The sequence below is a fragment of the Henckelia pumila genome, chromosome 2 (genome assembly GCF_033568475.1).
Source record: "Henckelia pumila isolate YLH828 chromosome 2, ASM3356847v2, whole genome shotgun sequence".
In the NCBI taxonomy this organism is placed as follows: Eukaryota; Viridiplantae; Streptophyta; class Magnoliopsida; order Lamiales; family Gesneriaceae; genus Henckelia; species Henckelia pumila.
In genome coordinates this window covers 24,066,398-24,081,212 of record NC_133121.1, presented here as the reverse complement: position 1 = coordinate 24,081,212, position 14,815 = coordinate 24,066,398, and the positions used below count along the sequence as shown (strand labels likewise).

Here is a 14,815-nt window from a genome sequence, read left to right as displayed (position 1 = left end):
CTATTAAGGAAGACGCCGGCAGATGCTTGGGAAATAATTTGCAATATGGAAGAAAGCAATATTGGGTGGCCAGATATTAAAAAAGAGAAGAAGGCTGGAATTCTGGAGATCGACGCATTGACAGCTTTGAATGCGAAGATCGACGCATTGACACATCATATGGCTCTTATGAAAGCAGCGCAATTGAATCAAGTACAGGGGAATTTTCAAGAGGAACAACATTTGTTTGAGGTTGAGGCAACTAATTTTGCAGGAAATCAAGGACGGTAGTCGTACAACTCATACAACAATACCTACAATCAAAACTGGAAAGACCAACCTAAGCTGGAGGTGCAGAAGTCTAGCTTTGAGGAGATAATGATGAAGTATGTTGCGGTAACCGAGGCAAGACTGCAGAATCAAGAAGCTATGTTGCAAAAGTTGGAGACTCAGATGGCTCAGATAGCAACCCAACTTTTGACCAGAGCACCCGGTTCACTGCAAAGAAACACTGAAACAAATCCTAGGGATGTGAATGCTATCATGGTCGTGAATAGATCACAATCTAACTTACCCGAGAAGAAGATCGACGAATATTGAGATGAGAAAAAAGAGGAAAAGCGCGACCCCGCACCACCATCGACTACAGGTAAGAAAGGTAAGAAAGTAGATTCTAATGTTAATGTTGATGTTGATATGTCTAATTTACCTTTTTTTCAAAGAGCTAAGCGATTATTGTTTGATCATCAGTTTAAAAAGTTTCTTGAAATTTTCAAGAAACTACATATTAACATACCTTTTGCAGATGCTTTAGCTCAGATGCCGAATTATGCCAGATTTTTGAAGGATTTGTTGAGAAATAAAAAGAAGATGAACGATCTGGTGCAAGTCACAATTATTGAGGAGTGCTCGGTGGTGATCCAGAATAGGCTCCCAAAAAAATTTCAAGATCCATGGAGTTTCTCTATGCCGTGCAATATTGGTCAATTTTCTATTGATAATTCATTGTGTGACTTAGGGGCAAGTATCAATTTGATTCCTTATTCACTTGCAAAGAAATTAGGTATGGGGGTGATTGAACCCACTACCATCTCTCTTAAGCTTGCAGATAGTTTTGTCAAATATCCTAGAGGGGTAGTGGAGAATGTCTTAGTTAAAGTGGATAAGCTAATTTTCCCTGTTGATTTTGTCGTTCTTGATATGGATGAGGATTTTGAGGTTCTTATGATTTTAGGGCGTCCGTTTCTTGCTACTAGTAGGGCCTTAATTGATGTCGAAAAAGGGGAGTTAGTGTTAAGAATGAATGATGAGCGAGTGGTTTTTAGTATGCTGCAGTCGGTTAGAGATAACCCAATTGGGAAATCTTGCTTTGCTCTTGATGTTATTAATAATTGTGTGGGAGAATTTATGCAGGGGAATGACAACCATGATGCCATTTCACAGCCACAAGAACAAAACTGGCATGCTAAAGGAGTTGGAGGGAGCTGTGATAGTGCTAGGCATACAACCGCGACAGTGAATGATCCGCCATGAAATTCGAAGAGAAGTACAGTCGGGCTATAGAATATAAATTTAGCGCTGACTAGGAGGCAACCTAGTGTTCTTTCCCTTGCTCTTTATTTTCTTTTTGGTTTATGTTTCTTTTTATTCGATTTTTGCTTCTTTCACATGCCAGTTTGCCATGTCTGCCCCTATACCCAGTCTGCTGTTATCGCCCCAACTGATACTGCCGAGAAAAAAGCGGATGAATCTATAACCAGGCGAGTGTTACTTTTATTCCCATTGTGTTTTTTGTTCGTCTTGCATCTGTCATGTTTTAGTTTGTATGCATGTTGTTCATTGTTTCTAAAGCATTGAGGGCAATATTTTGGATAAGTATGGGGGGTACTCTAGTTTATATGTTTTTATTTGTGTTGTGTTTGTGTTGCATCTGTCATGTTTTAGTTTGTTTGAATATAGTTCGTGTCCGTTTTGTTGTTGTTTGCATGTGTATTAAGTAGGATAATGAATGGGAGCCAATGATGATATGAAGTTTTGAATTTTGTGAAAATTTTATTTTATTTTGCTCTTGACTTGACATGAGAAACTGTAGGTTGAACCGTAAATCTTTTTAAGCACTTATGTTAGATCAGTGAATTGTAGCGAAAGATTTGATGAAGTTTGTGTCTGTTCGACCATTGCACGGCACTAGGTGTTTAGTGATCTTAATTGTGTCTTTTGAATTCTAATTTTCTTCTCACAAATTCACTTATGATCTTGGGCGCACCAAAATTTTTAAAAAATTAAAATTGATAATATTTTTAAAAAAAAATTCAGCTCCATCTGGGTCATTGACAAGGAATTGAAATCCTAGTTACCTTGTTCTTGGCTAAGTATGCGAACCAAATAAGGTTGCAAATTTAAGGAAATATAAATTTTAAAACTAATAACAATTCCATCCGGGTTTCGAGCTAGGGATTGAAATCCTAATCGCCTAGTCTGAAATTAAGTTTGCGGATTCAATGGGGTTGGTGCTCCATCCGGGCTATAGATGAGGGGATTGAAATCCAAATCCTATCAAATTTGTAGCTAAGTTTGCGGGTAATTATTGGGGCGTTAAAAATTTCAGGTGCGAAATCCGGCGGTGCGTAATTATTCTCAAGGAAGGTGTAATTTGTTAGAGGTAATTGGAAGGAATGGGCGCGTGCGAGTGACTCTTGCACTAATGTGTTATTAGGTCGTTAAGCAGTCTTAAAACGAATTCTTTTTAAGTTGCATGTAACTGGAATAACATTACACACACACACGTTCATGCTAAATCGAATGGGTATTATGAACGGTTGAGAATATTCGTATTTTTTAGTTGACAATAGAACTTCTCTGAGGCTGACACTTGCCATGAATCGTTCCTACTTTGTTGTTTGTTGCATTGTTTGTCTTGCTCGAGGGTGAGTAAGATTTAAGTATGGGGATGTTGATAAGTGCATTTTGTATGCATTATTTCGTGATATTTTTATGTCTATTTTGTGTGCATTCATATTTTTTTGTGTGTTTTATGTGTTTTATTGCATTCATGTGCATTTCATTCTTCGGGTTTTATTTGTAGGAAAAATGGAAATTAAAGGAGTTTTGAGGGCAAGAAAAGAGAAAAGAAAAGAAAAGAAAGAAGAAGAGATTGAAGCGCTAAAGAGAAAATAAGTAGAGTTGCAGTACAACAGCTCTATCCAACATCCCTATCCAACAGCTCTATCCAACAGCTCTAAGAATAGTGCTATTGCGCTAATGAGCAGCGCTGCAAGAGAGAAAACAGCTCGCTCGAGCGCAACTTTTACGTGCTCGAGCGAGAATTACAGACAGGGAAATTGACAAGACAGAATATGTCTCGCTCGAGCGCACTTTTATGCGCTCGAGTGAGAAATGTGTACAGATTTTTATTTTTGAAAAATTCTTTGGCCGAGTAGGACTCAATATTTTTGAATATTTGGGACGTATAAATAGGTATTTTACCATCAGAATAAGGGTTCCAAAATGTGCAGAACACAAGAGAGGCGGCTACAGGCTTGGGAGATAAGATTTCTCTTTTCTTTCTTATTTTCTTCTTTTTATTTTTAGTTCATGATTAAAAACATTGTTTGAATCATGATTTTATTTATGGAGTAGTAGTTTCTTTTTTATCAAGGCCACGAGATTGGGCCGGACAAATTTATGTATAAAAATTGGATGTTTATTTGGGATTTTTCATATTTGATTTTATATTATTGATTATTAGATTTATATTTGTCTTATAAATGATCAGACCAATTGTTTGCCTGCATGTTAATCGGTTCTAAGTCGACAAAGGAGAAATAGATTTCGATCACTCTAATAATTAACTCGAGGTAAAATTGACTAGAAATAGTATTCGATTTCATCGTGCGGTTTTAGGTGTAAACTGAATTCTCATAGTTCCTAATATAATTGAATTTGATTAGAATTATGAAAAATAATCCGTCAATATTTGAATAAGTTTAATTGTTCTAGAAATAGACCTTTGAACAAGTTAGAAAATTCACCATAATTTAAGATTAAATCTGAGTCCTGAATCGGCTACATGTTACATGATTTGTTCGGTACCTACGTGTGTCCTTGATCGAGCTTTTCTCATATTTGAATTAAATCTAAAATTCTTGTTGTGTTTATTTTATTTTAATTTTTTTTGCAAAATTTATTTATTTTAGTTAAAAATCTGAAATCACCTTTATTCATTAGTCTAAATTAAGTAGAAATAATCATATTCTGGTAGTTACAAAATAACAGTCCCTGTGGGTTCGATACTTGGACTCTCTGTCCATTTACTATAACTTGACCGGGCATATGCCAGTAGATTTTATCACACGAATTTAGGCAGTCATGGATTCAGATTACGCAGGTGATCCAGATAAAAGAAAATATACTACTGGTTATGTGTTTACAGTTGGAGGAGGTGCAGTAAGCTGAGTTTCAAAACTGCAAACAGTTGTAGTGTTATATACAATAGAGGCAGAATACATGACAGCTACTCAAGCTTGCAAGGAGGCAATATGGATTAAAAGGTTATTGGAGGAGCTTGGACATAAACAAGAAAAGATTTCACTGTTTTGTGATAGTCAAAGTATCTTGCACATTGCAAGAAATCCAGTCTTTCATTCCAAGACTAAACACATTGGAGTCCAGTTTCACTTTGTACGAGAGGTAGTAGAACAAGAAAGTGTGGATATGCAGAAAATCCATACGAAGGATAACTTAGCTGATTTTCTAACCACGCCAGTGAATACTGATAAGTTCGAGTGGTGTAGATCCTCATGTGGCCTAGCAGAAACGTAAGCAGCAGGAATAACAAGATTGAGAGGATGTGTGGAGAAGTGTTTGATTCTCAATCAAATCTCCAAGTGAGAGAAATGTCGGTTTAACTTTTCAAAATGGGGTATGTTGGCTGATTAATAATGGATGTGGACAAGGTAGCAGGTGATAAAGCCAAATGTACCGCAAATATTGAAGGAAAATTCTATTGAGAATTTTCTTTCAATGTTTACGAGCAGAAGGAGCTTTATAATTAGAGCTCCCTCCATCAGAATAAATCATCTCATCTTCAGTTCTTTTTCTCAGTTTGAAACATTCAATAATTTTGAGTGTATTTCTATATATATTTGTGAGATAAGTTTTCTCCTGTATTAAGAGAGTGATTGTCTCTTTGAAAACACAGAGAGAGGTTGTAATTCTCCAAATATTATAGTGAAATCTTTTCATCTTGTCCGTTGTTTTTACCCTAATAATTTTTGGGATTTTTCACGTAAATCTTGGTGTTTATTTTATTCTTCAATTTTAATATTTTCTATCTCGAGATGCCGCACCTGGAACCAACAGTTCAGACCTTTAAATAATGAATTGATTTCTTCAGACAATTATTATAATATACCTAAACACAATTCCAAAAGTCTGACTCGTTCAATCCTTTAAATAAAATGTTTTCAGACATTTATAAAAAAAAATATACTTAGATACAATTCCAGTTCTTTCCTTTACTAGAAAATGCATTTAAGCTCGAATTTAATAGACAAGTCTGCTTTTATTCATACTAGTGTTTCTTGCACTCAATGCGTGTATGTACATAATTTTTTTTATGTTAATTGATTTTCATGTTATTTTTAGAAGTCAAATGATGAATTAGATATTCAAAAATTTAAAAGTGATAACTATATAATTTAAAATTTAAAAATACAAACAAATATAACGAATGTCATTTTGATAAATAAGATAAAATCTAATGGCTAAGAAAAAAGAAGACCATATAAAATGACTAATTTGTTTAATAATATTGGTTTTTTAATTAAAATGGGACTTAATCGTAATTTCATCTCAAATTTCACTAATTAATTGAAATTTAATTAATTAAAAGTTTTATACTTTAATAATAAAATAATAATAGTCGCATCCACACACGCGCGCAATGCGTGTTGCTGAAACATGAATATTTATTAATTATTTTTTTGTTGTTATATTTTTATTTCTACTAAATTTAAAATTAAAATTAAAATGAAAGCACAAAAAATATCGAAATCATGGACGCATGAATTTTAAAATAAATTTAAAAAAAATTTGTGTTTTCTGAAAGATATTTTAGATATTTCGTCTTTGGCTTCACCAAATCAATTCTAATTCGATTATTAAGTAGTGTTCTTCTTTAATAAGATAGAAAAAAAAAATATATATATATATATATATAAATATATATATATATATATATATTAGAATTAGAATTAGAATTAGAATTAGAATTATTGTCAAAAAAAAAAGAATTAGAATTAGAATTAGATAAGATAGAAATTATATAAAATTAAACCCCCCAACTTGAGTCAAATTGTTGAATTTCTGAAGCTGACTTTCAAAGTGAAAGCTACTACGATTTTCTAGAGTTGAGTTTTTTGAATTTTGACCCTCGTGTATTGACTTGAGTATTCTTCTATATATCCCTTCACCATTATTTCAACTTTTTACTCTTTAAAATAAAACTAAATCATCTGTCCCTCGATCGGCAATTGTATGCAAATAAATGAATGAGTTGTGATCTCAATATCATCGATGCCAATTCTCACTCACTCTCTGTTAGCTGTTATAATATTCACTTCACTTCTGCTAAATCTGCATGTACAAGAAGCACTTTCTTGTGATCCTATCGAGCGTGATTCCCTGGTATCATTCTATCAGCAAATCTCTTCATTTCCAGCAACCCCTCTCAACTGGTCATCCGCCGATTGCTGCCAATGGGAAGGCATCGCCTGCACCGAAAATGCAAGGCCGAGGGTCTCCCATTTATCCTTATCCGGGAGAGGCTTGTCTGGGATTATTTCCCCGTTTCTTGGGAACCTTTCGTTTCTTGCTCACCTCAATCTGTCCCATAATCACTTCAGTGGTCCTCTTGATTTTAGAATATTTCGAGATTTGAATCATCTCCAAGTTCTTGATTTGAGTTTTAATGCTTTCTCCGGTTTGCTGCAATCCCCCGGATACTTCTATAGCTTCCCACGTTCGATGCAGATACTTGATTTATCAAGCAATCGTTTCAATGGGTCTGTTGATCTTTCTTTTTTTCACAACGCGTCGAATTTGATCGGTTTCAATGTCAGCAACAACAGTTTTAAGGGGCCCATTCCTTCATCTGTTTGCACCGGTTCTCCACTTCTCCAGGTCCTGGATTTCTCCATGAATCGATTCAGTGGAAGTATACTTCCCGGAATTGGCAGATGCTACAGTCTACAAGTTTTCAGGGCAGGTTTTAATTTCCTATCAGGATGGATTCCGTATGATCTTTACAGTTTGAAGAATTTGAAAGAAATTTCTTTGTCAAATAACCAATTCTCAGGACCAATTAATGACAGCATAGTTTTCCTCTCCCAGCTCAACGTATTAGAGCTCCAAGTCAATCAATTAACTGGTGAAATCCCGCCGAAAATCGGGTTGCTTTCTGATTTGAAGCACCTTCAACTCCACTCCAACAGCCTAGGAGGTTCTTTACCCCCTTCTCTAACAGAATGCACCAATTTAACCTCCCTGCTCCTGCGAAACAATCTCTTTGTCGGGGAGATTTCGAATCTTGATTTCTCCAAACTGGAAAAACTTCGAGTGATCGATCTTGGAAACAATAGTTTGACCGGCGAAATCCCAGAAAGCCTGTGCTCATGCAGGTCCCTGACAGCAGTTCGACTAGCTTACAACCAGCTCGTGGGCGAAATTCCGCCTTGTGTGGCTTCACTATCTTTTCTAACTCAATTCTCCCTGACCAACAATCACCTGTTCAACGTCGCTGGAGCTCTGAAAACTTTATCAAACTGTGAAAATCTAGCTGTTCTGCTCCTGACAAGATGCTTCCGTGCCGAAACAATCCCTGATCATGACGAGTTTTGGCATCCAAACGGCTTCCAAAACTTGCAAATGCTGACTCTCGGAGGATCCCAGCTGAAAGGCGAAATCCCATCCTGGATATCGAAACTTAGGAAACTCAAAGTCTTGAATCTTTCCTACAACCAAATTTCAGGCCGAATTCCATCTTGGATAGACACCATGCCGAGCTTATTTGTGCTCAATTTAACTCAAAATCTTTTGTCAGGAACCATCCCGCATGAAATCTGCCGAATGCCAGCTTTGATGACAGATAACACCAGCAGAGATTGGAGTTACTTGGCTCTGCCTTTCTTGTTCTCCAGTCTTGAATACAATCGTCTCTTCAACCTCCCGCCGGGACTCAAACTTGGTAACAACAACTTGAGTGGCAGTATCCCAGCAGAGATGGGCAGGTTGAAGCTTCTTCATATCCTTGAGCTAAGCAACAACAATTTCAACGGCGTGATCCCCGATCAGCTGTCGAATCTCGTTAACCTGGAGAAGTTAGACCTGTCGGGGAATCGTCTTTCTGGTGAAATCCCGACATCTCTATCAGGACTCCATTTCTTGTCCACGTTTAGCGTTGCGAATAACGATCTCGAAGGAGAGATTCCAAGAGGAGGGCAGTTGGATACATTTTCAGCAGCTACATTTGAGGGGAATCCTAAGCTCTGTGGATCTATTCTAGGAAGAAGCTGCCCGGGTACAGGTAGAGTTGATCTTGAAGATGCCAAGGACTCAAAGGGTAGCGTTTCATGGTGGGACAACATGAAGATTCCGTTTGAGGTGGGATTTTTTATGGCATTTTTTGCTGTTTTCTGGACTTGCTTGTTACATGATTCTTTCAAGTAGATAGTTGCATCACTGACTTGTCTCCTTGATTTTTGTATTTATTTGATACCTAGAGAGTGTTTTCCGTAGTTAAAAAAAAACAAGTGATTGCTAGATTTTGGTTTTAAAAAATTATTTTTGTGTGTTTTTTAAACTTTATTTATGTGTTAGATTATGTTTAATTTAATTGAAATCCAAAAGTCAGTCATATGATGATTATGATTCTCTAAAAGTGATTCTAATAAAAAAAAAAAAGTCAGTGTTAAAATCATTCTAATCACTTATTTATCAAAAACTACCCAACTTTGATTTTTAGATTTTCACATTTGTTTCCAAAAACTACCAACTTTTGATTTTTTTTTAACTTTTTTATAATCTATAAATTTATCCATTTCTATAAAAGCATAATTTTTTGCAAATATTTCCTTAGTTGTCTCATAATCGTATGTATACTTGTAATGAAAAGCTAATAAATGCGGTTACGAACTCAACATAATGGAAAACAATAGAGGTAGAGTTGATCTTGAAAATTTTTTAGATTTTTACATTTGTTTTCAAACACTATCAACTTTGATTTTTCTTAACTTTTTTTATAATATATAAATTTAATCACTTTACAAAAGCATAATTTTCTGCAAACACTCTCTTAGTTGTCTCATAATGGTATGTATACTTGTAATGAAAAGCTAATATTAACCGCACTCAACATAATGGCAAACAATAGAGGAAGTTATATGAAAAATTAATCGGACAATAAAAATAAGATGAGCACTTTGTATAATTAATATATATATAAACAAAACTCAAATGAAATACCATTTATAGTTTTATACTATCCTAGAATAAGTATTTTTGAGACATAAACAAGATATATTATATCATATCACTGAGAATTACATCATAAGTATTTTTGAGACATATGAAAACGATTTCACTCGTATATCACTCTTGAGACCATCTCCAACCTTAATCTTTATATTTCCATTTTAGTCATCTGAAATAGAGGTTCATGTTCTCTAATTCAAAAATATTTTCAAATTAATTCATGCTCTCTAAATGTTATCAAGTTCTCTATTTTTTAATTTTTCATTACGAACCATAATATATATGAAATAAATAAATAAATAAATAAATATGTAACGTATTATAAAACCGGACTCAATTAAATATGTATTCTGGTCAATTTTTAAAAAATTAATGTGTTTATTTTGTCATCAAATTGCAAGCCGCGCACAACCTTCAGCTACAAACATAAAAAAATAAATCGAGACAATCATAAAAATATTAACATCCGAATTACTTTACTCCTCCCACAAATGATCAATTAAAACATCCCGTCGTGCATACTCGGTCAAAGAGCAACAAAAAAATTGAAAGAAAAGAGTCACAAAAGGGGATAGCTCTGACACGAATTTCTACTCCGTTTGGCCAATTCTTTGGCGGAACTTCGATACTCATTTGGGTCCGATCTTCCAAACTACTAGTTGTCTTTTTTTTTTTTTTTGAAAGGACTAGTGTGTTGTCATGATTGCAGTGAACTACAAATTAATATGCCTATTTTTATTTTTTGTGTAGTCTTTTTTTATTTGTTGCCATGTGCACTTTTTTATTTGTTGTTGGCTGCGTTTTTTTTTTTAAATCTAAAGTTAAGTAATTTGATGTATTTGTGAAAAAATATATAATGTATGTTTTTCATGATCTTGTTCATTATTTGCCTTTGATTTTATCCAAATACCGCAACATACAGTAAATAATAATAACAAATAGAGAGAACACTTCAAATCAATTAAAATTAGAGCAAAAATAACCCACTAAAATTTAATATAGGGACTGAAAATAAAAAAAAAACAACGATTTTGGGAAAATGACCAATATATATATATATATATATATATCTAAAATCATTCTCTATTGCTATAGTGGTCCCTTGTAACATCCTCCAACAATAGAGATAGTGTTTGGATGAGCTTTTAGGAAACACTTTTTACATGAAAAAAGAGTTGGGAAATGCTTTCTATAAGCTCTTCCAAACATTACCAAAGAATGGTTGGAGCTATTGTCATCTCATTTTCAAGAATAGCAACAAAATAACCAATGAAAAGTTCCCAATCACCTTTACTGAATCCTATCCTATTTACTTTAAGGTAGTGTTTGGGAGAGTTTCTAGAAAGCAATTCTAAATTTTTTATTCACTCAAAATTTTGTGAATGAAAAGTTGAGAAGTGCTTTCTAGAAACTCTCCCAAACACTATCTTAGTTATGACTTCTCCTCAATTTCCCCTTCGTCCACTTTTAGACTGAAGTCTACGTCTATATATACCTATGCATGGATATATATCCACGCCAACTCTCACTCAAACTCTATTGATTCTCATAATCTCTTCACCTCTGCTAAATCCACATGTATTTTCTTGTGATCAGATTGAGCGTGTTGTTATTCTATCAGTAAATCTATTTACCTCTTAACTGGTCGTCTGTCGATTTCTGCTAATGGGAATGCATCACATGCACTACTTACAGCTTTGAAAATGGCCACAGGCGGAGCCAACCTTGGCCCAGTGTACTACATGTTTCCTTCTTATTGTCAAATAGTTCATACACAATCTGGAAAGCGAATAAAATCTTTTCGGTTTGATAATGCTCCCGAACTTCGCTTTTCTTATTATTTAAAATCTGAAGGGATTATTCCATATCATTCTTGTGTAGAGACCACAACAAAATTCAGTTGTGGGAAGAAAACATCAACATATTTTAAATGTAGCTCGAGCTTTGTTTTTCAATCTCATATTCCTTTGGCATATTGGAGTGATTGTGTTCTTACCTCTGTTTATCTTATTAATAGGACACTCATTCCCCTTATCTCGAAAAATAAACCCCTTTTGAGATGCGCTTTCACAAGAATCCTTCTTATTCTCACTTAAAGGTGTTTGGTTGCTTGTACTATGGCGCCACACTTCTTACTCATCGTACAAAGTTTTCTCCTCGAGCAATAAAATCTGTTTTCTTGGTTATCCCCCTGGTCATAAGGCATATAAAGTGCTTAATCTCTCTACTAATGAAATTTACATTTCTCGTGATGTAATATTTCATGAGAATACATTTCCCTTCAAAGATAAATCGTCTCTTTCTGTGCATCATGATTTTTTTTCTGAAACTATTATACCAACACAAACTCTTACCCCTTCCAATTTTGGATGCTTCCATTCCCATTCCAGCAATAATCTTGATGTTCGTCCACATCGGACTTCCACCAAACCTACCCATTTGAATGATTATCTATGTTATGATGTTGTCTCTCCTCCTTTTTCCTCCACTGCTCATCCCCTATCTTATGTTCTTAGCAGTCATAAAATTTTCCCACTTTACAAAGCCCTTGTTCTTAATATTTATTCCATTGTTGAGCCTCATGCCTTTTCCCAAGCAATTGTGCAACCAGAGTGGTGCCAACCCATGGTTGCTGAATTTCAAGCTTTGGAAGGCAATAAGACTTGGTCTATTGTTTCCTGACCACCTGGAAAGAGTGTTATCGGGTGTCGATGGGTATATAAGGTTAAGTTTCGAGCTGATGGTACATTGTAAAGGTATACAGCACGATTGGTTGCTAAAGGATATACACAACAAGAGGGGATCGACTATCTTGAAAAGTTCTCACCTGTGGCCAAAATTTTCACAGTCAAAAAATTACTAGCATTGGCAGCTATACAAGGCTAGTTCCTCACTCAACTCGACATCAACAATGCTTTCTTGCACGGTGATTTAGTTAAGGAGGTTTGCATGTCCTTGCCTCCGGGATATCAAGGATAGGGGGCATGTCAAGACACTTGACGTTTGGTTTCTGAATTTTGTGTCCTTCTTGGTGAGTCATTGATATCATGGAAATCTAAGAAACAATAGACTGTTTCCAGGCCGTCTGCTGAAGCAAAATATGGATCAATGGCAAATGCTATATGTGAGGTGGTTTGGTTACTGTCTTTGCTCAAGGATCTGTGTATTTCTTGTAGTAAACATATTATACTCTTCTGTGATAGTCATTCAGCTATTCACATAGCATCCAACCCTATCTTCCATGAACGCAAAAAAGCACATCGAAATCGATTGCCACATTGTGCGGGAGGAACTTCAAAGTGGGCTTATCAAGATTTTGCATGGTTCAACAAACCTGCAGCTTGCTGATTTGTTTACCAAATCGATGCTAACAACTCGTTTTCGCATGCTACTGTCCAAGATGAGCATTCAAAACATACATGCTCCACCTTGAGGGTGCGTATTAAAAGTGCTACAATAGTGAAACACTTTTTTACTACTTAGTTTTATGCTTATGATAAATTTCCGTATAAAAGACTTATTTTAGCGGTTAATGGATAGACAATTCATTCTACAATTGTTCACAATTTCTCTGTAATTTTGCTATTGCGATGAATGAAGAATACTTCTCTCTCAAATCCCAGTTTCTAATATGGTATCAGAGACCAAGTTCTACCTTTATATGTTGGATTGCCCATAATTGGGCCACCCGTCACATAGTTGGGCCACCCATTAATGTCTTCACGCTCCAGTCATTTCATACCTGGGCGTGCGAGGGGTGTGTTGGTGTGTTTAGTTTGTCCCACATCAATTGGGTAAATAGCCTGAGTTTAATATATAGGCTTAGGCAAACCTCTCTCTTGAGCTAGCTTTTCGGGTTAGTTAGGTTCAAGTCTCATTAAATGGGCCCAAAAAATAAAGCATGTATATATGTATGTATATATATAATTTTTTTACCCAAATTATAAATTTTTATCTACTATTATTACATGTTAAGATATCTATATTAGAACAAAAAAAACAATTTTTTTTTAACTTTCATAATTTTTATACCCAACTTTTATGCTCAAATTTTTACCTGTTATTGTTACCCAGATATATAATCTATAACCTTCTGCGTAATGTTTTCTCCTCACGAATCACGAATGTCATGGGCTTTGATTAACAATCCTTCCTATTCATATTACTTAATATTTCACATTTTATACTCTCTATAAAATCCCAAGTTTCACCAAAGTTTAGGTTTTGATTTTTCTTCATTGTTAGTCAATCATTCAGTTTTTTGAAAAAAAAAAATGTGTGTTCTTTTTGCAATAGGGATGAATTAATACTTAATATTCGAATGTAGAGTATATTTTCTATCAAAAAAATTTATTGTGGGTACTGTACGCGCTATTTTTGCCTTTTTTTTGGAATTTTAGCATCAGTTAACAGTTGCTACTGGTTTTGTATAGATTTTGTTCGAACTATAAAAAATATATTTATGGTTTTTGATCGAATCAATGCTCTTTTTTCTCTTTAATTATAGTATATTGTTGCCTACACTGAATAAAAATCTTGGATCCGCCCCTGAAAATGGCGGTTTTAGCGAGCAAGAATCGAGAATATGGGTGTCACCCATTTATCCCTACCCGAGGGGGACTTGTCTGAGTTATTTCTCCTTCTCTTCGGAAACTTTTGTTTCTTGCTCATGTCAATTTGTCCCACGATTAGTTTCATCTTGTTTTGTAATTTGAAACATCTCCGAGTTCTTGATTTGAGTTTTAATGTTGATAGTCACTAAATTTGATGGTCCATATCAAAGATCCGAGTCCAACCTAAGCCCAAAGCTTCAATTCTGTAGGTGAACCTGAAACCAAGAAAAGAGTATGAGAGGGGGCCCGGAGGATGTCTCAACGTAGCCCCTCCGATGCTCAAGTTAGAGACGTGAACGAATAAGAAAAATAAAAGCATAGGCGCCCCTTGAAATGGAAGTGAATGAATCGTAAATGAAGTGAACAAACCAGTATTTATAAGAGGGAAGGTAGAGGACCACGCATATTCTGTAGGAGACCACGTGAGTGAGACTCACGCGCTTGTTAATCCAGGGCTCGCCCTCCCAAGACAACTCAAGACACAAAGCCGAGCTCACCTACCCTAGGGCATGCCCACCCTAGGGGTCGCCCACCTTTTTCGAACCCCTCCTCCACTTCTTTCCTCTGCACTCCCCACATTCAATTTCACCTCTCCATTCAATATTGTCATAAGCTCTTGGCTCATCCTAAGACCCTCATGGCTAGGGTCTAACTTGATGTGGCTCTTCCTCACACCTTGGGAGCCAACATGT

The 14,815-nt window shown here is 35.4% G+C and overlaps 2 protein-coding genes across 2 annotated transcripts; both read left to right on the top strand.

The window, feature by feature from the left end:
• The first annotated feature begins 360 nt into the window (after positions 1 to 360).
• Positions 361 to 1,512, top strand: LOC140877387 (uncharacterized). The gene is made up of 2 exons (XM_073280919.1): positions 361 to 472; positions 785 to 1,512. The coding sequence occupies exons 1-2, from the start codon at positions 361 to 363 to the stop codon at positions 1,510 to 1,512; spliced, it is 840 nt and encodes a 279-aa protein (XP_073137020.1).
• A 4,963-nt stretch (positions 1,513 to 6,475) lies between these two features.
• On the top strand, positions 6,476 to 8,820 carry LOC140881450 (receptor-like protein 3). Its single transcript, XM_073286777.1, has one exon. The coding sequence runs from the start codon at positions 6,556 to 6,558 to the stop codon at positions 8,704 to 8,706; it is 2,151 nt and encodes a 716-aa protein (XP_073142878.1). The 5' UTR covers positions 6,476 to 6,555; the 3' UTR covers positions 8,707 to 8,820.
• Positions 8,821 to 14,815: the final 5,995 nt, after the last annotated feature.

Bases quoted from the DNA above. Each gene is read 5' to 3' on its own strand.
- LOC140881450 (XM_073286777.1), top strand. From the start codon at position 6,556: ATGCCAATTCTCACTCACTCTCTGTTAGCTGTTATAATATTCACTTCA.
- LOC140877387 (XM_073280919.1), top strand. From the start codon at position 361: ATGAAGTATGTTGCGGTAACCGAGGCAAGACTGCAGAATCAAGAAGCT. The intron at 473-784 runs GTTCACTGCAAA...TACCTTTTGCAG, and splicing joins ACTTTTGACCAGAGCACCCG to ATGCTTTAGCTCAGATGCCG.